The sequence below is a fragment of the Benincasa hispida genome, chromosome 9 (assembly GCF_009727055.1).
Source record: "Benincasa hispida cultivar B227 chromosome 9, ASM972705v1, whole genome shotgun sequence".
Taxonomy (NCBI): Eukaryota; Viridiplantae; Streptophyta; class Magnoliopsida; order Cucurbitales; family Cucurbitaceae; genus Benincasa; species Benincasa hispida.
Genome location: NC_052357.1, coordinates 85,758,884 through 85,781,621, shown reverse-complemented (window position 1 = coordinate 85,781,621; position 22,738 = coordinate 85,758,884). Strand labels below are relative to the sequence as shown.

General features: G+C 32.6%; 2 protein-coding genes across 6 annotated transcripts; both read right to left on the bottom strand.

Moving 5' to 3' along the window:
- Window positions 1-7,840: 7,840 nt before the first annotated feature.
- LOC120087064 lies at window positions 7,841-12,214 on the bottom strand. 4 transcript variants are annotated; one of them, XM_039043909.1, is made up of 12 exons: window positions 11,763-12,069; window positions 11,558-11,627; window positions 10,907-11,008; window positions 10,694-10,810; window positions 10,296-10,485; window positions 10,013-10,167; window positions 9,568-9,926; window positions 9,375-9,474; window positions 9,123-9,182; window positions 8,925-9,008; window positions 8,721-8,837; window positions 7,841-8,367 (listed from the first exon to the last, which is right to left on the bottom strand). In XM_039043909.1, exons 2-12 carry the CDS (start codon window positions 11,615-11,617, stop codon window positions 8,068-8,070), a joined length of 1,644 nt encoding a protein of 547 aa, XP_038899837.1. In that variant the 5' UTR covers window positions 11,618-11,627; window positions 11,763-12,069; the 3' UTR covers window positions 7,841-8,067. The 4 variants fall into 4 exon arrangements, with proteins under 4 accessions (XP_038899837.1, XP_038899839.1, XP_038899840.1 ...); XM_039043911.1 differs by lacking the exons at window positions 11,558-11,627; window positions 11,763-12,069 and adding an exon at window positions 11,517-11,544; XM_039043912.1 differs by lacking the exons at window positions 11,558-11,627; window positions 11,763-12,069 and adding an exon at window positions 11,371-11,392.
- LOC120087065 lies at window positions 12,079-15,292 on the bottom strand. Of its 2 annotated transcripts, none has more exons than XM_039043913.1 (3): window positions 13,605-15,292; window positions 13,350-13,492; window positions 12,079-12,302 (listed from the first exon to the last, which is right to left on the bottom strand). In XM_039043913.1, exons 1-3 carry the CDS (start codon window positions 13,734-13,736, stop codon window positions 12,113-12,115), a joined length of 465 nt encoding a protein of 154 aa, XP_038899841.1. In that variant the 5' UTR covers window positions 13,737-15,292; the 3' UTR covers window positions 12,079-12,112. The 2 variants fall into 2 exon arrangements, with proteins under 2 accessions (XP_038899841.1, XP_038899842.1); XM_039043914.1 differs by having other exon boundaries at window positions 13,350-13,479; window positions 13,605-15,287.
- Between the last annotated feature and the right edge of the window lie 7,446 nt (window positions 15,293-22,738).

Sequence of the window (22,738 nt, the reverse complement as noted above, 5' to 3'; positions counted from 1 at the left end):
TTAATTCAACCAGGGAGTTTTTTTTTTTGAAGATGTGTTTTAATAAAATATCTGAAAATTAATGGGTCAGCCTCCGTTTTAGACTCGATCATTCTTCTAGATGGGGGAAGAGTGGTTGAATATTTTAGTCGAAATTGCATTCCATTCTAATGTTGCGTTTAGGTGGCTTCAATTTTCCCATTGGTTAGATGAGGTGGCGAAGTTACTGATTGCCATGTATCATAACTTTTTTAGCTGACCATTCAGTTCATGCGGACAAGCAGGCAAAACTAATTGGGCCAAGTGGGGGCGAAATGGGCCTTGGCCCACATCCTGAACCTTGGAATTTGTGGGCCGACTCAGTCCTTTTCAGGTACCTACTTCCTTTGTTGCCTGTTCTTATCTTGGAATTTCATCTTCTTGGCCCTTTCGGTCAAACCAATAAAAGTCAGCAAGTTTAGACATATTTGGTTCATTAAGGCTTGTGTTATGCCATAGAGTTTAAGCCTGTGTTTGGTTTCTAAGTTTGTATAATTGATGGGCTATATGAAACTTGCATTTTATACTACGTATAACTTGATATATTAATGCAAGTTATACAAACTTAAGTTTCTATAAACTGTTCTTATATACAATATCCAAACATTGATTACACAAATCTGTGTACTTCCTAAGGCTAACTTTAGATTTCATAGACCAAGTTTTAGGGCTTTTAAAATCTCGATCTTTGTTCTTGAGTCAAAATCCCTTTTTAGGGCAATAAGATTATTTGACGTACTAAAAATTTTAAATCAAAATGAACATGGAGGAATGTTCAAGACTATATAAGAAAATGAATTAAAAGTCATGAAATTGAATTCAAGTGACATCTCAAATTTGTATGAAATTTAAATTTGGTTATTTTGTAATGTTTGAGAATTATTTTGAATTTTAGGATTAAATTGAATTATTAAGAAAGGAAAACTTCAGTTTTAAATTTTTGAGGGAAGAATTTTGAATTTTAAGTTTTAAGTTAAAAGGGAGAATCTGGGATTTACTTCCATTTTAATTTAATTCGAAAAATTTAATTAAAATTGGGAGTTTTGGTTTTTTTTTAAAAAAAAAAAAAAAAAATTAAATTTGAAGAAGATAATTAGAATTAAATAAATTGAATTGAGATAATTAGTTTAAAATTTATTTTTCAAAAAGGTTTTGAGATTTTAAATCCAAAAAGATTGTGGATTTGAAATTAGAAAATGAAAAGGAAAAAGAAAGGGTTTTAAATTATTGTGTATATTTCTTTTATATGAGGGTTGAGTTAAAAAAAAAAAAAGAAAAAAGAAAAGGAAAAAGGAAAAAAAAGAAAAAAGAAAAGAAAATTTCTTTTCCCGGAGACCCAACGTTTTTTAAGCACCATTTGGTTGGCAGGTTTTTGCATGGAATTTGTTCACGGTTTTCACCTCTTGTCTGAGAATGGGTTATTTCTAGGCATTCTTATTTTCCATACAAGGTTTTCTATTTCTTCCAAAATTATGGGTTTTCTTTTTTCCCTATTTTTCATTTTATATATGATTTCTCTTTGAATATAGTTAACTAATTAATTAATTAATTAATATTAATTTAATAAAATGATATAAATATTTATTTTAATAAATCAATGATATATTAAAATATTTACTTGACGTATTTTTATAATAAAAATTTATTAAATGAATACAATTATTTTTTTACCTAAATTATTAATTTATTNATAATATCTTAAATATATTTAATTAGTAAACTAGAGTTAATTAAATTTAGTTTAATACTAAACTTTATTTTCAATAATAATAATTTATTGTTTTATATTTTTTAATAATCAAGTAATTTATGGAGATTATTTTTAATTTGATAATTCATTAAGAACATATAATCATCACTGATTATTTATAAAAAGTTAATTATTTATTGTGATTATTTTTTATTACTCCGTTTATTATTAACATATCATATTTACAAAATACTTTTTAGTATTTGTTATTAATATATCGTATTTTTAATTTCATTTTCTCACCTTTTATATAATATATTGTCCATTTAAATATATTTTTCTTATATTAATTAATTAAAAGTAAAATTATTAATGTTGAACTTAATTAATAATAAAAATGATTAAATGTTAGATTATAATTAGTATGACGTTCATTAAATGCATTAACTGGTTAATTTTAATTATAAAATTATAAAAATATTTATAGTTATAATTATAATCTTCAAATATTTATAATTAAAATTATTATTGATTCATAATTAATTATTTTTTTTATTGATATATTGTATATTATTTATTCTTTAAATTATTAATCTATTACAATTATAATAAGATTTTGATGTTTAATTTCATAAACTAAACACAAACACAATTTTTGTTCACACAATTCTAATTGCATTCCCATGCACAACCAAGTATAGTCATCTTTGATTTCTAGATATTCTATTCTCAGACATTTTATTTCTAGACATCTAGAAATCCTTAAACGAAATGGCCCTTTACTGTAGTAGAATAGCAGCCCTAGCTGCCAGTCCCCATTGTTGTTCGTCGCTATTCGCTGGTCGTTGATCATTGTTGCAAGTCTCACCACTCTAGCTGTCGTCGAAGTCCGGACCACCAGAACTTCACCCCACGGTGTGTGTCATTCATCCCAGATATGAAGTTTCCTCAGTCACTCACCGCCACGATCATAGTTGTCGATCGTCGTTGCTTCTACTCAGCCGCTTCACGCTGCCACGCGTCAGTCCAGCCATCCGAGTTGGCCAATAGAATTGAGTTTTGGAATTAATTTTGGACCAAGCCACATTTTCAGTAAAGTAAAATTGGAAGACCTTTGAATTAATTGGTTAATTGGAGTTAGACCCAAAAGATTAATTTCAATATTGGATTTATTATTTTAGGTGTTGTCACACTATTTGACTACATCAAAGTGGTGCATGTCCAAGGGCGCTAGTACATGAAAGAAATGTACTAGGTTGGTATGTATGGAAGAGATACATACCTAGAGGGCACTGTGGTGTACGAAAGAGGTGCACGCTCAATGGGTTATGTGTATATGAAAGAGGTGTATAAATAACCATGTGTATAACAAAGGCGCACATCTCGATACAACCAAAAAGGCTTGAGGTGCACGAAAAAGGTACATGCTAAGTGGGTTCTGTGTATACAAAAGAAATGTATACATAACTATATGTATGAAAGAGGTGCACATCCCTACATTCATAGAGAAGACATGAGGTGTATGAAAGTGATGCATACCCAAAGGGTTCAATGTATGTGAAAGAGATATACATTGGGCTTATTGTGTGTGAAAGTGACATGCGTCTAGGAGAAAGGCAAGAGTGAGTCAAGTAAGAGAAATTTACAGGACCCACTAGTATAGAGTCATAGTTCATATTGCATTTATTGGACATAAATGCTTATTCTGACTTCAGTAGTGGAGTTAATTATTGAGTATTTTATACCCATTCTTTCTCATGTTTCTTTTTCACAAAAAAGATAAGAGTACACCAGCGAATGACAGGTGGAATCCTTGATCAAGCCACTGGGACCAATCATATGCTTCCGCTCATGTTTTCAGGATTTTATGTTTTAAAATTTTTAGTCTAGATGTTTGAACTTGAAGTTCTGGTATTTGTGCTTTTAAACTTTTTATGAAAATTTTCTAGTTTTGTTTTATGGTATTAAGGGTACTGTTGATTAAAAATTGGAAAACATATATGATGCATGTCTTGTGCTTATGCGTTCGTATCCATGCGTCGGTGGTCATGCGGTGGAATGGAAAGTATGCGTTAATCTCGTATGTAATGACCATGTGTTCCTATCACAAGTTTTCTTGCCTTCTTGTCAAGTATAACGAGAACGTAAATTTCTCGGGTGATCCGAGGTCGAACTTAGGGACTTGTAACTCAATGTTTGTAAAGCAATGTGTTTGAGGTGATGAATAAAAGTGAAAAGAAGAAGTTAATGGATTACACACTACTCCTACTTCTAACTAAATAAATTGAGCGATGGAAGACTTGCGATGAAAATTGGTAGATATGCAACAACTGTTAATGCATATTAATGTTTATTATCTTAAGTCGCTCGAGAAATTCCAGCTCGCCATACTAACGCATCGCACACCTCTCGGTGGCCAGCCGCATGCCTATATCTCTATAGTGAATGATTTCGTTGAGCATAAGACCGTGCCTATCTCTAGGAATAATGCATACTCTGCTTTAGTGCGTTCCACCTCTTACCTTCTTAGGCAGTTAGATGCGACTAATTAGCTCATAGAAAAGCATTGCAACAACCCATAGACAAGTGTTGCTACAACCTTACACCAAGCAAAGAGGATTAACTCACTATACTCGCACAACGCACCTCTTGGTGGGTTGCTACATGTGTCTTATCTCTAGGCTATACGATTGAGTATGCGATCGCCTTTGATAACTAAACGATGAAGGTAAACAATGATAAAGATAAAGAAGACGAAGAAGATGACGTTGAAGGAATTAAGATATGCATTGATTACAAAATGTCTTAATATCTTAAGCTAAAATGTAATACAATACAGAGACCAGAGAAGAAGTGAAATGTTCTGTGTCAAGGCTGCTGGTGGTGTCATGGATGAATGTTGGAGAAGTCTCTCTCGAGCTCTATCTCCGGTGAAGACTCCAGTCGTCATTCGAAATGGGTTGTGGGGGTGAAGAATCCTAAAAAAAAATCTCGCTCATGCTCTCATCTGTGATCACAAGCATCTGCCTTAAGGCAGAAAACTCGGATGTTTTGAAGTGAAGGTCCAAGGTGCTATTTATAAAGCTCAAACGCCGATAGCCTTCATGATTGCGTTCTGCCTCACTGCCACTTTTATCACGGTATGGGTAATGTCAACACCATCTTATCTTATTGATACTCCCAAGGTATGCATTCGTGCTTGCTTCTCTTGAGGTGCCAACGCATTCCATCTACCTTTCGAGCAGACTTCTATCGATCTATGGACGCAACATCTCATGCGGCGAACTTAATCAACTCATGTGTTCAACCTTGCGGCGGTCTGGGATCGACGCATGCGATCAATTTCTATAATATCTGCAAAAATGAACACTCTGACCCGAAAAAACGCATGATATAGGGTTAGTGAGGATTTTTGGCGCTGATTGATGGAAGTTCACTTTTCACATGAATTCTTAGTATTATCAACGCATATTCTGCTTTTTAGCCCTCATAATTCTAAGTAAAAGGCCACAAAAGCTTGCATTTCTATGAGCTATTAGGTACCCTGTTAAAAGAAATTTAAGTTATTTACTTTTATTAAAGTTATTTATTTCATGGTATTTAGTTGGTTTTGACCAAATCATGGAAAAGTGTCGATCTTAAATGCATGCATGTCTATAGTAAAGATCTAGTTTAAGTCCTAGGGAGTCGGGCCGTTACAAGTCATGTTTATTTTAGTAAGTATATAAGTATGAAATGATGGTGTTCAACTAAGAATTCTCTAATTTATTGTTATTATTTTTTAGTACAACAGAAGGCAGGGGATTCAATAGGGATAGGGGGATTCGAACTACAGATCTTTTAGTTATTACTTGTTAACACATTCACATGCGAATTGAGTTATGCTTGCTTAGGCTTAAGAGTTCTAATTTACTATTAAAGAAAGAAATCCTGTAATACTTTCTTCTTCTCACAGGGCTATTTACCTCAACGATAGTTCTTATTTTACTTTAATGTAATTTGACCATAAAGATTTTCTATTTTTCTCTTTTGATATCCATGCTTGTTCAAGTCAATTTATACGCACCTCGTAATCTCACGGGACAACCCACTTAATCCTTCAACATTGGGTGTCAAAGAAACTTGTATGATATTAAATCATAGATAAATGACTACCATGAGTTGAATTCATCTCCTCTTAATCCTTTATCAAATTTAATGTCATTTATTTAGCATTAAGTCAACTTATAAGGGTTATAATTTTAATTTTCCTCTTCATGCGACCGGTTTTATTTTAAGTTCAAAATTTTTACTTGAAAACCACTTTTAAGTTTTGCACGTAGATTTTCTCCCACTCCTTTTACTCCAATGGAATGCCGGTAATTTTTCACGATGACCAATCACATGTCGTGGTTTAATAGCTTGACTTCTGAAGGATACAATGTTCAATGTTCTTCGCCAAATCTCAAGAGACAACAAAATCAAACACTGCGTCCTCAAACATTAAACTATTCACCATTTTTCTCATCTTTTGAACTCTGTACGGATAAACCTAATTTCAAAAAATTTAAATAGATGAGAACAACAAAACTCCCCAAGAAGAATTCAAGATGGGCACCTTGTTGATTAAAGCTCAAGTAGACAAGTTTAATCCCAAACTATTATCAAACGAGATCTATAAATTGTTAACACTTTTTACCTGCAGTGTCGTGTTTAATAATATCGATGTTTTACCTCTCACGGGTGAGGGAGATGGGAAAGAAATTGACTTGGAAAGAATATGAGTGGTCACTCTCATGCTTTTAACTTTTATTTGAACTGTGTAGTGATCACACTAAGCAGTTTGTTGTTGCCCTTCAATATGGGTGTCCATTGTGTGTGGTGGGTGAGGTTTGCCCATTTTAGGTAAAGAGGATTGCAAGGACCACTCTACTTGATTAGAATCTAATTTCTTCAGATTAAGACAAAATTGAAACCTCTTCCTCAGCTACCATTCCTTTCAACATACCAAAACTTTGAATCTTCCAGCTTTGTGATTGGATATTTAATCTATATCTCTTTAGTGGGGATGACTAGTTTAGATTCCTTCCATGAATTCTTCCATTATGTACAAGTGGTGTTCAGTATCAACCTTTTCCAAAATTTTGAAGTTTTTGGTATAGGTTAAAGGATTTATTAGACACTTACAAAGACAGCTTATAGGTTGAGTACTTTACTTGTATCTTACCCTACTAAAATAACACACTTGCAAAATGTTACCACATCATATTTCAAAACCCACATCACTGGCATTGAGATTTCTTCTGGATAGAATGAATTAGGAGTACAAGCGAGTGTATTTTAATATCATATTTTATACTAATTTAAATATAACTCAATTAGTTGAAATATTAACGACATATATTTGAACTATCAAAGCTTTTACTTCATACCTTATTTTGTTTCTAAACTAGATCATAGTTCAAGTACTAGTATTATATATATATATATATTGAAAAGGAAAAAAATAATAATGATAAAACTGTGTCCCACAAAGTTTGGAGTTTAAGCATCGGTCTGTGAGGAAGTCCTGAAGACATAATTTCATAGTCTGAAGGCCACATGTGATTTCCTCTTTCACTGTGGAGTGATGACCTGTGGTCTGAGTTGGCAGGTCGATTAAATGAGTAATATTATGTTATTGTTTTCATTCCATCTTCAGCAAAACCTTCTTTGCGTTACAGCCAAATACAGTTGGCACTCCTTTTTTTAATGCTTAAAACCATCAAATCAACGCCATCTGGCATAAGTCAACATCAATCACACACACACACACACACCTTATTCATTCTTTCATCTTCATAACTATGTTCTTTTAAAAACAATATACAAGACCAAGTATTATTTAAAAAACCAAATATTATCCTCTTTGGCGCATATATCATTTAAAATTAACTATATATAATTATACCCTAAATTAATTCCTCAAATTTATATAAATGTTAAAATCATCATAAAATTTAGACTCAAGATTAATATTACAATTTATTACTTCAAAATTTTTCTTTTGTATTTAACTTTTTTTTCTTCAGATCACTGCTCAAAGTCCCAATCTCTTGATTGTAGATATGTCTTAATCGATTAAAAAACAACAAAAAGAAAGCGGAAGTCTGGTGAGTCTTCCAATAAATCGCAAACAGTTGTTAAAATATGGTGTTTAATTTCTCACCCAGCGCTGCAGGAATGCTGCCACCATCAGGCACTATTACAAACAATGTACATATTATTGTACATCGAATCTATATTCTTTAAAGCTATCATACAGTGTACTACTACTAAATCTTAAACCATTACTGCCAAAAAAAACATTCACAAGGAAAAATCAACTGGATTATGGACCGTTATGTGCAGAGAAGGTATCTAAAACTAAATTCATAAGGTATTACTTTAACAAACTGAGAAAGAGGCTGGTTTCTTCTCCCCTCCATCAACTTAATTGCTTCTTTTCCTAATTGACTTGGTAGTTGAAGGCAGACCCAGTCAACCAAGGAGTCCAAGTCTTTAGCAAAGTCTAGCAAATACCAATCCAAAAGCTTTGGGATTCCAAATTTCTCTGATGAAATTCCAACTGCGGCTTGTAAATACTCTCTTTTTGCTAATTCTAGCTCGTTCTCTACTTGGGATGCTGTGTATACTCTCACCTTCATTAAGCAAAAATTTATGAAAATTATAAGTGAATTAGAGGATGGAAAAACATCAGGGTTTCTTAGATCTTATATAGACAACTTGAAAATAATTGGATGAAGGGAACGAGTAGGATACGAGATTTGCCAATATAATTAATGAAAAGATTTTCATTTATTGGGAACTATCTTTAGAAAGAGAATTGCAGAATAATTGAAGAGTAATGTAATCCAGAACCATTACTGTCTTCTGATATGAAGAAAAGGGAAATGGTATTTAAGATTTTAGTCAATTTTTTGCCATCGGATAAAAACTTGAACCAAAAGGAGATGTAAAGATGGGAAATCTGCTGATGTGTTCAAGAACTTACAGCAGGGGAAGACCAGCTTCCACATGATAGTGCGAACGTAACCAATGGTTCTGATAACTCTAAGCCAAAAATACTTCTAAATGTCTTCTCATCATATTTTGCGCTCTTTGAAAAAGCCTGTGATCAAATTAAATCACAGAATTATGTACTTTCTAACTTCAACTGCAAAGTTATCACATTATATTATTGAAATCAGCAGCTTACATATTGTGAATGGTAAGGCAGTCTCAAGATGAAATGCTCAATAGTTATAGCATTTAGCAAGTGCCCGCTCACATTAATTGTTGCCTGGTGGATGCAATATTATTAAGAGTTAGTTTACCAAAATACGAAAAAAAGAACAAAGCTATAGAGTATAAAGTGGGAGCGGAGTAGAACAGAAGGATAATTAATAATCTGTACCTTCTGCATCAAGGCAACAACCATCTCGGGACTTTCTGGTATTCCATGTTCTAGGAATGCCTACAGAAATTCAATCACGTAAATGTTTGACAACGAAATTAGAGGAAAGAATGCCAAAAAAAAAAAAAAAAAGAAAAAAAAAAGAAATAGACACTCACAGAGATGAGATGACTAATATTGACTTATGAATGTGGAAAGAAATGACTAACTAGAAGGGTCTCTTAAGCAAAAATTCACAGAAATATTGCATACATTTATCATGCAAGAGTTATAGATGTTGATCCAAAAGGCAAGTTTCTCCTGATGTGTAAGACGTTGCAAGTTGACAGAAGCAAGTTTTCCCAGGAGGAGTCTGAAATTTAGAAGAATTGAGACAAGGCTTAATATTTAATTTCAAAAACCAAAGCATGAAGCGATCTAAAATTATCGGTAGCACAAAACTTACTTCAATCTTTGAAATAGAAACAATGAGTTTGTTGTCCGCTTTGTATTAATTGAACAAGCTTCGACTGTACGCACATTCTTGTATGGACCAATATCTCGCATTCCAAATTCTGAACTTATATCATATGGGTCCTGAAGATCCGTTTCTTCAGTTTGTATTGTAGTTACCATTGAGAATAGATGCAAACTTTCAGTAGCAACTCTATTCTTGATTGAACTCATTCTCAATAGAATGCTTGATAAGCATTTCAAAATATTTTCAGAAATATTGTTTGGACTATCATCACCGGATGCCTTGTCATCTGGAGCACGTAATTGTCTTGCTTCAGCATTTTCTAGATTTGCCACTCTGTTTTCTAACTGAAAATATGAAGGGAAAAAATGTGTAGAACAATTCTGAAAATGAATGATAACTATATGACACGACATTTTTGAAGATAACTCACATTCAATTTTGGAGAATTTGGCTTCTCTGATGATTTGTGACGAACTGGAGGTTTCTTGACTGGAGTCTTTATCGTGTGGGTTTTCTGGAGAGAGGACCCCTTGTTGTTACTTGTCAAATTCATACGGGATTCGTTTTCCTTTCCCAGAACATTATCTGAAACAGAAAATAGGAAAAGGAAAAAAAAAAGGTTCAAAAGGCTGATTCAACGTTCTTAATTCAATAGCTTCAAGTTCATGTAAAAAAAAAAAAAAAAGGCTTTATCATCGTTGCCGATTTGTTACCAGTTTTCTGAACTGAAAGTCTGGATTGAACTTGCTTAGAATTGTTTTTTGGGGAAAGCTCCATGGTCTTCTTGGAGGAGGAAATGTTGACAGCTTCCTGATATAGATCCTGCCTGAAATGCACAACTTGCTCTTCAAGCCGCACTACCTCCTCTTCAAGAACAGCAACTTCAGCAAGAAGTTCTAGCATCTACAATAGTAAAAGGTCTTGCATTAGAATTCTGGTTTTATTTGTATGAGATCGGAGGCAGTTTCACCAACCAAGCATCTGTTTACAATTTCAATAAATCTATTTTCCTGACTACTAGCAAGAATTTTGATTGCCATTGTTTTCAATGATGAACAGAGCAGTAAGAAACAATAAAGAATGAAGGAATTAAGGGATTTCAAATACGTACATTGGGAGGAAGAAAAGGGGGGAGGCGTGGTAAAGCTCCTAGAGGTCTGGTGAAAGCTCTCTTCAAAGCTCGACCTACATTTTCTTCGTGTCTGAGCTTCTTCTTCAACTTGTCAACCTGATAATTCAGGATGTCAAACCCAATATAAAATGATGAAAAGAAAGTCATGGGCGATTTTCATTGGGATCAGACTACGTTAAATTTCGTTCATACGTCTTGTTGTAAAGCCAGTTTTCTCTGTCTGCTTGAAACCCGTCCGCTCGTGGATGCTTTTGCTGCATCAGGTAAATTCGTCTCCAGCATATCCACGTTTCCCTTCAAGGTAATTCAGAATTCAAACTTTTAGCTTTTACTGTAGTATCGCTAGAGTTATTCTAGCCAGAGGTAACAGAATGGGTGACATAATTTGTATAGGAATAAAAAGGAGAATAAATCATATAAATTTAGAACTCAATCAGATGCAGAATAAAAGAGATAACTGGAGGCTGGAGTATCAGAATCAGCCCAAACTAGGCAAAGGAAAAAAGGGTAATAAGCCACTTTCCCAGAAAATTTTGGTCAAGAATGCGAGATTGACAAAAACAAAATGAAATTTGACAGGGAAGAAGAAAGTAAGTTTCGTCAATCTAAGATGCCCAGAGATGCAGAATTCCGGTTGGATAAACCATTCAGCCTACCTCTGAAATTTGAGCTTGTTCTGGGATTTAAATTTTTGTATAGAAGAAGTCAATTTGTTTACATTTTTCATGGCTTTCGCCCATCTACAGGAGAAACCGTTTTTCAAAACAAGCAATAAATAAGGTTAGAAACTACAGCGACCTACTTAGAACTACACACTAGACTTGGAAGTAAGGCTGGGATTACTTTTTCATGATTCGCAGATGCTCTCATAGACTGCAGCCTTGTCCTTCCTTTGCGATCCATCTCTTCAAAACTGCCGGATATCACACCAAACCCAATTCACTACTCAATTATCTTCTCAATATCAATATATCAAACAAAACAATCCCATCGAATGAGACAAAGAAAGGATCATAGCGTATTGAATAGCCTTAAATAGAGATCAGACCTTTCTGAGCGGAAAAGCGTTTCATTTTTTTCATAGACCCCCCCTAAGAACTTCCATGGCGAAAGAGACTAATACAAAGTTTTACCACCCAATCTCGACATTCCTCGATCAGTGAGAAGAAACAAGAATTGAAACTTTATTTTTGGAATAGCAAATTCTGAGGAGTCTCGGACACATGGAAATCTATTTAAGATACTGTTTGTGACAGCCACAGACAACTGGGTCTCTACCGACTCGGGAGTAATTTACCATATCTTCCACCGCTTGAAAAGCTTATCTTAGAGAGAGAGAAAGAGAGAGAGAGTTTACTCACCGAGTGAAAGGGTAAAACAAATGCCTTTGCAGAAAGTTTATGTGCATCTCTGTGCCACAAATAGCACCATAAGCAGCTCTTGCATATCCCTCCCTATGGTCCACAACATGTCTGCGTCATCATGGAACAACGTGTGCCTTCTCTTTCGAAGCCCATCTCCTTTATATCCCTTCTTTCTTGCCCTCTTTTCTTTCTTTTGGGAATAGACTTTCAAAATATAATTAAGCCTGAAAAGCAGAGTACAACCAGAGTAATTAAGATTTCATTGGTTAAATATAAATCAAATCCCATGTGGGGTGTGATTGTTAGTGACTTTGGAAGCACAGCTGAGAGGTGATTGCATAAAATATTAATAGGGAATGAATTTGACGGCAAAGGCTGCTAGACTCACATGCTTGCCAACTAACTAATACATTTTTACTCCTTTTGGAAGATCCAATGCAGAAGTGCACAAGAATTGCCTGGTTCGATCATATGTATAATATTGGCATTCGTCCTTAATTACTTACCTAATACCAAAGCTTATTATAACAATCCCTTTCATTTCAAGAAAGAAATAAACATTTTCAGCTTTGTCCTTCATATGAATCGTAACAGATTTGCATTTTCGAGCTGACTTGAAAAGAGGGAAAGAAAACGAAATGTTCACTTAGTATCAATTTATGCCGCTCGAGAGTGCTCCCCACCTACTTTTTCTTCCTTATCCATCAAGCAAGGATAATTGATAACAAATGAAGTCTCTTATGCAATGTCCGATGTCCCTTCAACCTCCTCAATGCATATGTCAAAAACAATTGATTTCTTTAAAAACAAGCTTCTGGCTGGAAAAATAGTATTTAATAATGAAATCTCTGTTTATGAAAAGCAATTTTGGCTATTTTGTCACTTACACATGGAATGGATGCTTTCATGATACAAATGGCCACTTTTCGACTAAAAAAAAAAGACTTGTGGGAAATAAAGAAAATGAAAAAGGAAAAAAAAAAAAAAAAAATCAAAGCAAGCACTCACAACCACGTGACAGAGACTTCAAAGCAGAAATATTTTAATGCTCCATGATTAACTTAAGTAATAAAGCAATAATCTTTTCAAGTATGGGAGGCATTTAATTATTGGGGACCCTATTCTAATCGCAGTTGGGATGAGACTATTGCTTATTTGAATTCCAAAAGGATCGGGGCTGCTGAGTTCTTCAAGGAGGTTTTAAATGTTTTGTGTACTTGAATCATTAAAACTCCACATAATGAATAAAGTAGGTAGCCAGAAGTGTTTACTTGTTTCTCAGAGGCATTTCAACAGTAGCCCCAGCTGCAATTCCAATATCAAAATCGATTTGCATTTTGTCGAACAGTTTATGCGCATCCATACGACGGCCCATCAAAGCACAATTGGCAAGCTCTTGTTCTAAAATTCCAAACTTCAAACAAAATTAATTAGTAGGAAATTGCAGTTGGAGAGTGAAAGGTTGTCATATTCGATTGTAGATGAACGATTTTGCAGGACAAATGAGAAAAAGAGGGCGATTATACCTGCTTGTTCTTCAGAGAGTAAATCAATGGGGCAATTGGTATTACCTGAAGCAATCTTAAAAGCGAAAGCGTTAGATTGAAGAGGAAAATGACACATGCACGACCTAACAAATTTTGCAGTCCCTTCACCATCCGTTTGCAATTAATGCAAATTCATTGAAGAACATTGTTTGAGAGCGGAAGCAGAGGCGTAATTGCACTAAACCATTCCAATTATCATTTTCCCGCGTAACTTTGAATTTTGTGGCTCTTTATTTGGTGTTTCAAAATAAATTTGGCTGTCTTTGTATACACAAACACAACTAATAATATTAAAATTAATATAAAAAAATAGAGGTTAAATTAGTTCTTCCAATTTTACGTTTGTGTCAATAGGCCAATTTGAGCATAATGTAGCGGTAATTAAGATGAAAGATTCGATGTTCAATATCTAATATTCAATTCGTTGTGTGTGGGGTAAGTCCAAGACATCGGTGTAAGAAAGTAAGAGAGGTATGACTCTTTCTATTTGCTCCTAATGTCGTTTCTATTTTGTGTGACATAGAGCCTGGGTCTTCGTTGGATCGCTGACATGGTTGAAGGAGCATAATGGTACCAAAGATATTACATTGTTGTTTGTGGTGTTGTGGCGACTTTGGACGCTTCGTAATCAAGTGTTGTTTTGTAGTGGGGGTGTTTCTATGTTGGTGGATTCCATCCATGGTTTTGCTACTAAGTTTGAGGGGCAGGGAAGCTCGGGGAGTGACGCGGCTGGATCTCGATAGCAGGTTGTGCATTTGGAGGATGCGAACCCCCTTGATGGCTTCCTCCCCTCCTTATCTCCTTTCTTTGATGGCCTTCGAGGGGCTATGAAGGGAATTTGTGTGATGCAGGTTGTCGACATGTCCGTATGGAGTTTGACTTGTTGTTGACAGAGGTTTGGGCGATAACGGAAGGATTGACAGTGATTACCCCTCAGGGGCTAGGTGGATGCTCGATCACAGTAGAGTATGAAGTTTGACAGCAATGCGATTGTTGAAGGCGGAGAGCTCAATTTGACTGCTATTAGATCTCTTGTGGAGGAGATTCTTGAGATCGGTAAGAGTGTGAGAATGTGCAGGATTTTCCATCGTTCACAAAATCGATTGCCAAATACTTCGATTGAAAATTCCTGATTGGATCCGCCAGATTTCTAAGTGAAATTTTTGTTTATCTAATTTTGGTTAGTTCATTTTGTATGTTTGTTTTTAAAAAAAAAAAAAAATCTCTCCACATCTAGGGTAATAAAACAAAATTAGTCTCTTCCATTGTCAAGATCCTTGTAACCGAGGTATCATCCTATTGCATGGATCTTGACGTTCAAGGAGTTTAGCGTGCGTAGGAATAGAAAGCTTATAGGGGTCACCACTCCATGTCTTTATGTGCCTCCGCGCAAGTCCGATCCTTCCGTTTTACGGAAGCTTCCGCATGCAGCTTCTCCCTTTTCAAGGGGAGTGGATCTCACTCGGCTTGTCATGTAGTAATCCTGATCGAAATATAGTCTGCAATTGGTGCCATCTTATCTCGATTACGGGCTTCCCTATAGCATTGCCATTGTACGTGGGTCCACAATAGGAAGTGAGTAGTCCAACCGAGCTTCATCAACCATTTATGACAATTGCAACTAATATCTTTACGTTAATTAAGGATCTAAATAAGAGATCTGAACTTGATGTATTTGAATTTGATATATAAAATTAAAATTCCCACCTCTATATACTTGTAATTGAATTGTAATACTACTAATAACTTTCAACATCTCAATGATTGAAATAAGAAAATCAATTGGAACTCATTTATAAATCTCAAGACAATTTTTATTTTTTGCCCAAATAATAAAAATAGTTTGTCCTTTTGTTTCTTTCTTTTTCTTTTTTTAAAAAAAAAAACCCTAAAATTGTAGGAGAGCAAGCTTTTTGATGGAGTGGGTCTCCTTTTGTCGGTGTCCTTTGCAACACCAATGAATTGAATAAATCAATACTCTTCATACAAATCCAATATAATGCTTTTTTTTTAAGCTTGGTAAGATGTTCATCAAATCCCTCATTATTATTGAGTTGGTATCATATATATTTAATCAATCAATCAAATTTATTGGTTCATATATATCAATTGCATATAGACCATATTTTGAAATTATTGCATAAAAAACGCATTTTTAAAATCTAGTAAGATAAAAGGAACTACCAACTACAAGTCTACAAGGACAGATTGGTGAGTTTTCTTAAAATGTTCAATTCATAAAAACTAACCAAAGTTAGGTATATAATTACAACAACCATTTTCATTAAGAGTAGAGGATAATCAATTTAGGTGGTTATCAACCATTTTTATTAAAAAAATATCGGTTCAAAAAATAGTATTATCTTCTAAGACAAAATTTTGATAACACGTGTTTTAGCAAGCGAGTGAGCCACATTGTTGCAGATTTTGTGACATATCGAGAAGGAAAAACCTTCGACAATAGAGCTTCATCAATGATTGACACTACGATGCTCTAGAGAGTTCTCTTCAATTCTTGAGAGAATTGATGATTTTCATAGTGTTGAGTTTAATAAATAAAAGGAGGATTGAATCTGCTGCTAGCATTTTGAATTAGCCTCAAACCCTGGTTTTTCCTTTCAACTCTCCAATCGGCCAACTTCATCTAACAAGTTGATACCCAACACAAATAGGAGATCCCTAAGAATCACGAGTAACCCATTCGATCTCACATTTATTTAGATATTTGTTCCATGATGCATCTATGGATTTAAAATCGATTGGATGAAAATTAGTAGAATATTGATGTCTATTTTTTTAATCAATGTTCAAATTTTAACACTTCGAAGTAATTATAAATCATTTGCCTCGTTTGATAATCTTTTGAAGACAACCAATAATAAAAAAGAAAGAAAACATGTGCATTATCAAATTTGTAGATATGAAAATTGTGTTGATTTTTTTTTTTCACAATTCATATTAGTTTTCTTTTTAACATGTGCCCCATTGATTGAAAAGTAGTATTCTTTTTAATACATGCTCTTTTTGTATTTACCAACTCATCGTTTTGGTGAATTTGAGGAGAGATTTGGATTTGGGAACCACATGAAATTTTATGGGATTCGATCCTTTAACTTGAAGTTTTTAATCCTATTTAATAACTAAGAAAATTGGTGTTGATTAGACAAATCAAAGAAACTTAATATCTATACGAGTTGTTTTAAATTGGTTCTTTAAATATCTAATTCAAGAAAACTTAAAAAAGGTTAAAAAGAATATATATATATATATATATTATATTTTCACCGACGTTTGAAGAAAAAGATCATGTCGACGAAAAAATTAGTGCATATTTAAAGGGAAAAAAAATGGTAGACAGTGATGAATGATTGGCATGTCTAATAATGGGCAAAGTTGATACATAAAAATAAGGTGGAAAGGTCCTACTCAGATTCTTTAAAATATTATATTCATTTTTACTTCCACACTTGTACTTGTACTTGTGTTGTGTGCGAGTTCCCCCCCACCATTTCAAAACACTAACAATATCTCATTCTTAATTTTTATAAAATCGGTTAAAATATCGTTTTGGTTTTATGAAAGTTTTTAACTTCACGATTTTTCTAGAGTGAATTTGATTTAGTGGTATTAGTATGACCTCCGTCACAAGATATCAGAACTTCAATCTCCCACCTCACAATTGTTGTACTAAAGAAACTTCATGATTATACTGTAAAACATTAACATTGTATAAAATAATAAATGTCAAGATCTTTGAACTATATGATTTTCTCAATAACATGAGTTAGAGCAACCTATCTTGATTAGGCTTGTCGATGGAGAGAAAAGAACTACGTAATGAAATAGAGAAATGACCAATCTCAATTATTTTTGGGGTAATTGCAACTTTAATAAAAAAAATAAACTAAAAATTGGGCGTGTGTCCCTAGGTTTTTTTTTTTTTTTTTTGCAAACATGGCAAAAAACTTCAGCCTGAAAATTGAATTTTGGATCCAATTCGGAATTTTCCTTAGGAGGTATCGGAAAGGAATTGGAATGTAATAATATCGATTCATACAGATACAGAAGAAAAGGTTCTCTATTGATTCAAACACTGTACCCGCGGGATAGGGATAGAGAAAGAGGAAAAAAACGAAGATTTCACATAGTACTTTTGATCGAAGGGAATAAAAATCGGATCTAAAATGATTTAGAATTAAGAAATAGGATTTGGTTTGTTTATATTTAAATCTAAAATATGTCTAATATCGGGCTATTAGCTTAGTGGTAGAGCGCGCCCCTGATAATTGCGTCATTGTGCCTGGGCTGTGAGGGCTCTCAGTCACATGGATAGTTCAATGTGCTCATCAGCGCCTAACCCTGAGATATGGATCATCCAAGGCACACTATCTGATTTCTATGTGATTGTTACGTGATTATTATCTGATTTGTATATGATTGCTATGTGATTGCTACACTTGTAATTACAAGAAAGTTGAAGTCATGACTTTGGTTTCTTAAAATGTATTTGTTATACAATGCAATTTTCCATTATTTTTCTACTTAATTGACCTAACAAAACAATATGTTTAAAAGATAAAATAGCAAATAATGCACATGGGTCACATAAATGATAATATTAAATTTAAATAAAGTAAATTTTAGTTCATCTACTAAATCTAAAATTTAGTCTCCACGGCTAGATTGTTGTAAATTTTTTCAGAAACCTTTTTTTTTTTTAATTATCTATTAGTATTTTTACTATGAATTTTGAAATGTATTCATTATTGTATGAAAAATTACCAATTTTGATAATGGACTAACTTCAAAAAAATTTTAAAAAAATGAAAATAAGAAGTGAATTTCATGTGGGGTTCAGGTTAAAAGCTCATCCAACTTTGTAATTAAAGTATTGTCCTTGTTTTATTTTGAAATAGGTAAAAAACAGAAGAAATAGAAATAAATGGGATTTATTTGGTTGTATGTATTGAATGCCCTTGGATTTAGCTGCCAATTTAAAAGTACTTGTTTTTTCCTATGGTTATAAATACTTTATAAATAAAATATAAATATTTTTTCTAACGTGAAAGTAATATACCTCTCTTTTGTTTGAATTGTAATGAAAATTTTCCTTTTATTTTCTTTTACTCTTGTTCTTGATTTATTGAGACAAAGCTCGCAGCCGACTGTATTAAAAAATAATGATTTCTGTTCTAAGGTATAATTGAAGCATTGTAAAATGAAATTCTTTGCAATTGGATGCTTAAAATATTATATTTTCATTAATATCTTAATATTTTCATCGATTTTCATTATACTATGTAAAATTGATAAAACATTAAAAAGTAATAACAATAAAATGTAGCCTAATGGGACAGTAATATTAAAACAAGTATTTTAACTCATTTAAAAAGTGTAAAATGCCCTTTATTTATTAATTTAGATTTTATGTTTTAATTTTTTTTTTAAGTTTTTCAAAAATATTTATCAACCTTTTATAAAATTTAGACCTTAACATTTCTATCAACATCGAACATTTTAACCATTATCGACAAAGTTAAATTTTTTTTTTTTTTTTTTTGAAAGTCTTCAAGAATTACCAAATATTTTCAATTTAAACACTTTTTTTCACTAAATATTAACAAATGTATGGAAAAATATTTAAATCTACAACCCATGAGAAGAGGTAGTAATTTATGATGGTAAGTAAACTTTGGAAGAGTATTAATGAGGTACAAATTTAAAACCTAATAGGGAGAAAACTAATCTATAGTTTGAAAAGGTTATTTCCGACGTTTCACAGAAATCGTCAGACGATATTGTCTCTCACAATCATTTGTAATCAACCCATTAGAAGATATAGTTTAGAAAGAAAATTGCCATATTGCCATCGATTCAATAAAAAACGTGTCAAGAGTTGTATATAATTGTTGATGCTGTTTTTATAGCCATCAGAAGTATATGTTTATCCCGATTTATTGTCTATGGTATCGGGAGATAGGTCTAATTTTCTAACACTATATATATGTCGTAAGGAGATATGTGTTTGATCGACGGTGTTATTTTAAACTCCGTTTTTAATAATAAGAAGATACTCTTTTTCTTATAATACTAGTCTAAGTTAAATAAAATAAAATCTAATTTACCCAATTTAATCTAGCAAATATAACTTAAACATTATTGTCTTTAATCTCTCAGAAGATAAAGGCTGTATTGGGAGATAGGAATTAGAGTGAGGGCCCAAGATTTTGGAGGAACTTTATTGTAAAGTTCACCAAAAAAGGTCATTTCTTACTTTGAAAAGCACATCATCTCACCAGCAATGGTGTTGTATAAAGGCAGCTACTTTTTGGTTTAGCTTTTTAAGGCTTTTTTTTGGGGGGGTTTTGGAACACTTTTGAAAATGTAGAAGTTTATGATTGTGGCTTTAAAATCATTGTACCCTCTTATCTGCTACAGCCTCTGTCTTCTTATTTTGTTGTGAAAATTCCTTTCTTTCCTTATCTGTTATTCTACTTAATTTCCATACTGTGCACATAAAGTATAAACTCAATATCAAATCCCACAATAAAAAACAAAGTCATTTTGATGCAACAAACCTGCCATTCTTCTGTCATCAACTTATCATTGTAACTTCCAATTCCAAATACAATGCCACACACTTCTTAATTTTGATTTTTTTTTTTTTAATCAAGTCAACTATTATTATTTTTTAGACGAAAGAAACCAAGACAACCACATCCATCTACTCCCTCACATCCTCATCATAAATATGGGGGAGAATACAATCAGAAAAGACATCTTTCCAAAACAAAGAACAACTCTGAAAAGATGCCAAAGTTGCAATAGCGTGAGCAGTTTTGTTCTCCTCTAGAGGGATGTGACAAAAGGTAGAGATATTAATAGAGTTTGCAACAAAAATAATATCTTCTATGAGAACTTTGATCTCAGCTGAAGAGTTTTTCTTTCTATTCAACATATTGATCACTTCCAAAGCATCAGACTCTACCTCTAACAATGGATTGGTTCTAGATCACTCGTGCTTGACTGGAGCAAGACTTTCTGAAATAGCTTCAATTTCCAATATACTGATACTCCAATCCTTGTTAATATTCTTGAAGCCCCTAGGATTGACCGATCATCATGATCATGAAAAATTCACCCGAATTCGCTTCGAACCTTTAACTTTAGACCAGGTTGCATCGACATTCAACTTCCAGCAACCAACATGTATAAATAATGTTAGAAGAGGAAAGATTATAATCAAAGGAAGATAATGTTTTTTTCCCTTTTTTCTAAAGATATGTTTTAGTTGCTAATGTTGGAGTATTTTTCTCAAATTGGTCTCTCTTGTCCACAAACTTTTAACCTAGTCCCTTATTTGTTAATGTTTTTCAATTTAGTTCATCAATATAGGTGGATGCTAAAATTGGTTGATGATAAACCTACAAAGTTACATATCATAATATTTAGTAAATTTGATGAAAATTTAAGAGTAAAAATATCATCTAAGATAAGGAAATACAAAAAATTCTACCAAATTATTAGAATTTTATTTTCACTTTTAGTTGACATGTTTATTCTTATAAATTTCAATTGTATTCCTAGACACATACTACCTTAAATTATTTCTTGTTTGTCAATTTTACAACCCATAAAACTCATGCTTTTACTTTTTTAAAAAAAAAATAATGAAATTGGTATCGAAGATTTGAATCTCTGACCTTAACTAAAGCAATATATGTCAATGATATTACTAAATTAAGTAGATGTTAACACTTTTACTTCTAAAATTAGCCATACATTTACGCTCCAATGAAAGCTACATAAGTTCAAGTTTTTGTAATTTATTCCTTTAGGGACACTCAAACTTTATTAAGGTCATGCATCAAACATCCCATAAGAAGTCATAGGCTCTAATACCACTTTGAGTAACTTACATCTACTTATTTCCAATAAGACTTGGGCTAAAATTTAAAGTAGACAAAAGGAAAAAAAAAAAAAAAAAAATACTAATTTGAAGACTACTGTGTGTCTTCTTTTGTTTTGTGTTGCTTTTTCTTTTAACAACAAATTTAAACATTTGATATTTTGGTTAAAAAATATATATAATAGTTTAGCTAGTTAAAATATGTTCAAATTAGAAACCATTTATTTTTACTTTCATAACTCTTTTTAAAAAATTATGATTGACCGAGAGCAAAGGTAAACTGTAAAATTGGTTGTTTAAATACATTTCTATTTCTTGTCTAAATTTATCATATGATGTCTAAACTTTTAGAAAATTCTTAATATGATCCTCAATATTTTAATTTCTCAATTTTTATTTCATGTATTAAAATTTTGAACTTGTTTAAATATAGAAAAATAAACCAACTTATGTATAATATAACAAAATGGTTACTGTTTATTTGTGATAGATAAGTGTATATTACTCATAGATAATAAAATTTTATTATATTAAAAATATTTTTAATAATTTTACTATTTAAAACAATTATTAAAAAAATTCAATTATGTGTATGGAAAGAAAGAAAAAAAAATAAAAAAATAAAAATAAAAAAAACTATTGTTTCATTAATATATTTGACAGCTGGACGTACCACTTAAAAAAATGGATTTCGCTGGACAGATTGAATTTCATGTACTTCAGTACGGCCATATGTTTGAATGTGTTTATAAGGTTAAAATATACTTTAATGTTCAATTTTACTTTATATTATCAATAAATCATATAAATCTTAAGTCTGAGATATTTGAGATATTTAAGCGTTTATGCATATATTTAGGCTATAATTAGGTTATCATCATTTCTATATGTAAATCTCAAGTTAATATATATAAATTATTCATTCAAATATTATTTCCACATGGTATCAGAGCCCAAATCCTACACTACTCTGCCATATGCACAAATCCAAAGCTTTCCTGTCCTTTGTCCAATCGCACGTACTTTCGTCCTCGACCAGATTGTGTGTTCTACTCAGATTTGAACGTTTATGTGTGCAACTTCGTTCTAGTGTTGATGTTCAACCATTCAAACTCGATCCAAGTCTTGATCCGGTCTAGAACTCGATCCTCGATCCCCACTGTGAAGAGCTCGATCCGGTCCAAAACTCGATCCAAGTCTTGAT

Excerpts from the sequence above, each read along its gene's own strand:
- LOC120087064 (XM_039043909.1), bottom strand. The coding sequence starts at position 11,617 with ATGGATCGCAAAGGAAGGACAAGGCTGCAGTCTATGAGAGCATCTGCG. Across the intron at positions 9,927-10,012 it reads CAAATTCTCCAAAATTGAAT|TTAGAAAACAGAGTGGCAAA; the intron begins GTGAGTTATCTT and ends TCATATTTTCAG. Across the intron at positions 8,838-8,924 it reads TGCCTTACCATTCACAATAT|GCTTTTTCAAAGAGCGCAAA; the intron begins GTAAGCTGCTGA and ends ATTTGATCACAG.
- LOC120087065 (XM_039043913.1), bottom strand. The coding sequence starts at position 13,736 with ATGGTGAAGGGACTGCAAAATTTGTTAGGTCGTGCATGTGTCATTTTC. Across the intron at positions 13,493-13,604 it reads ACTCTCTGAAGAACAAGCAG|TTTGGAATTTTAGAACAAGA; the intron begins GTATAATCGCCC and ends TTTTGTTTGAAG. Across the intron at positions 12,303-13,349 it reads GAAATGCCTCTGAGAAACAA|GCTTAATTATATTTTGAAAG; the intron begins GTAAACACTTCT and ends TCTGCTTTTCAG.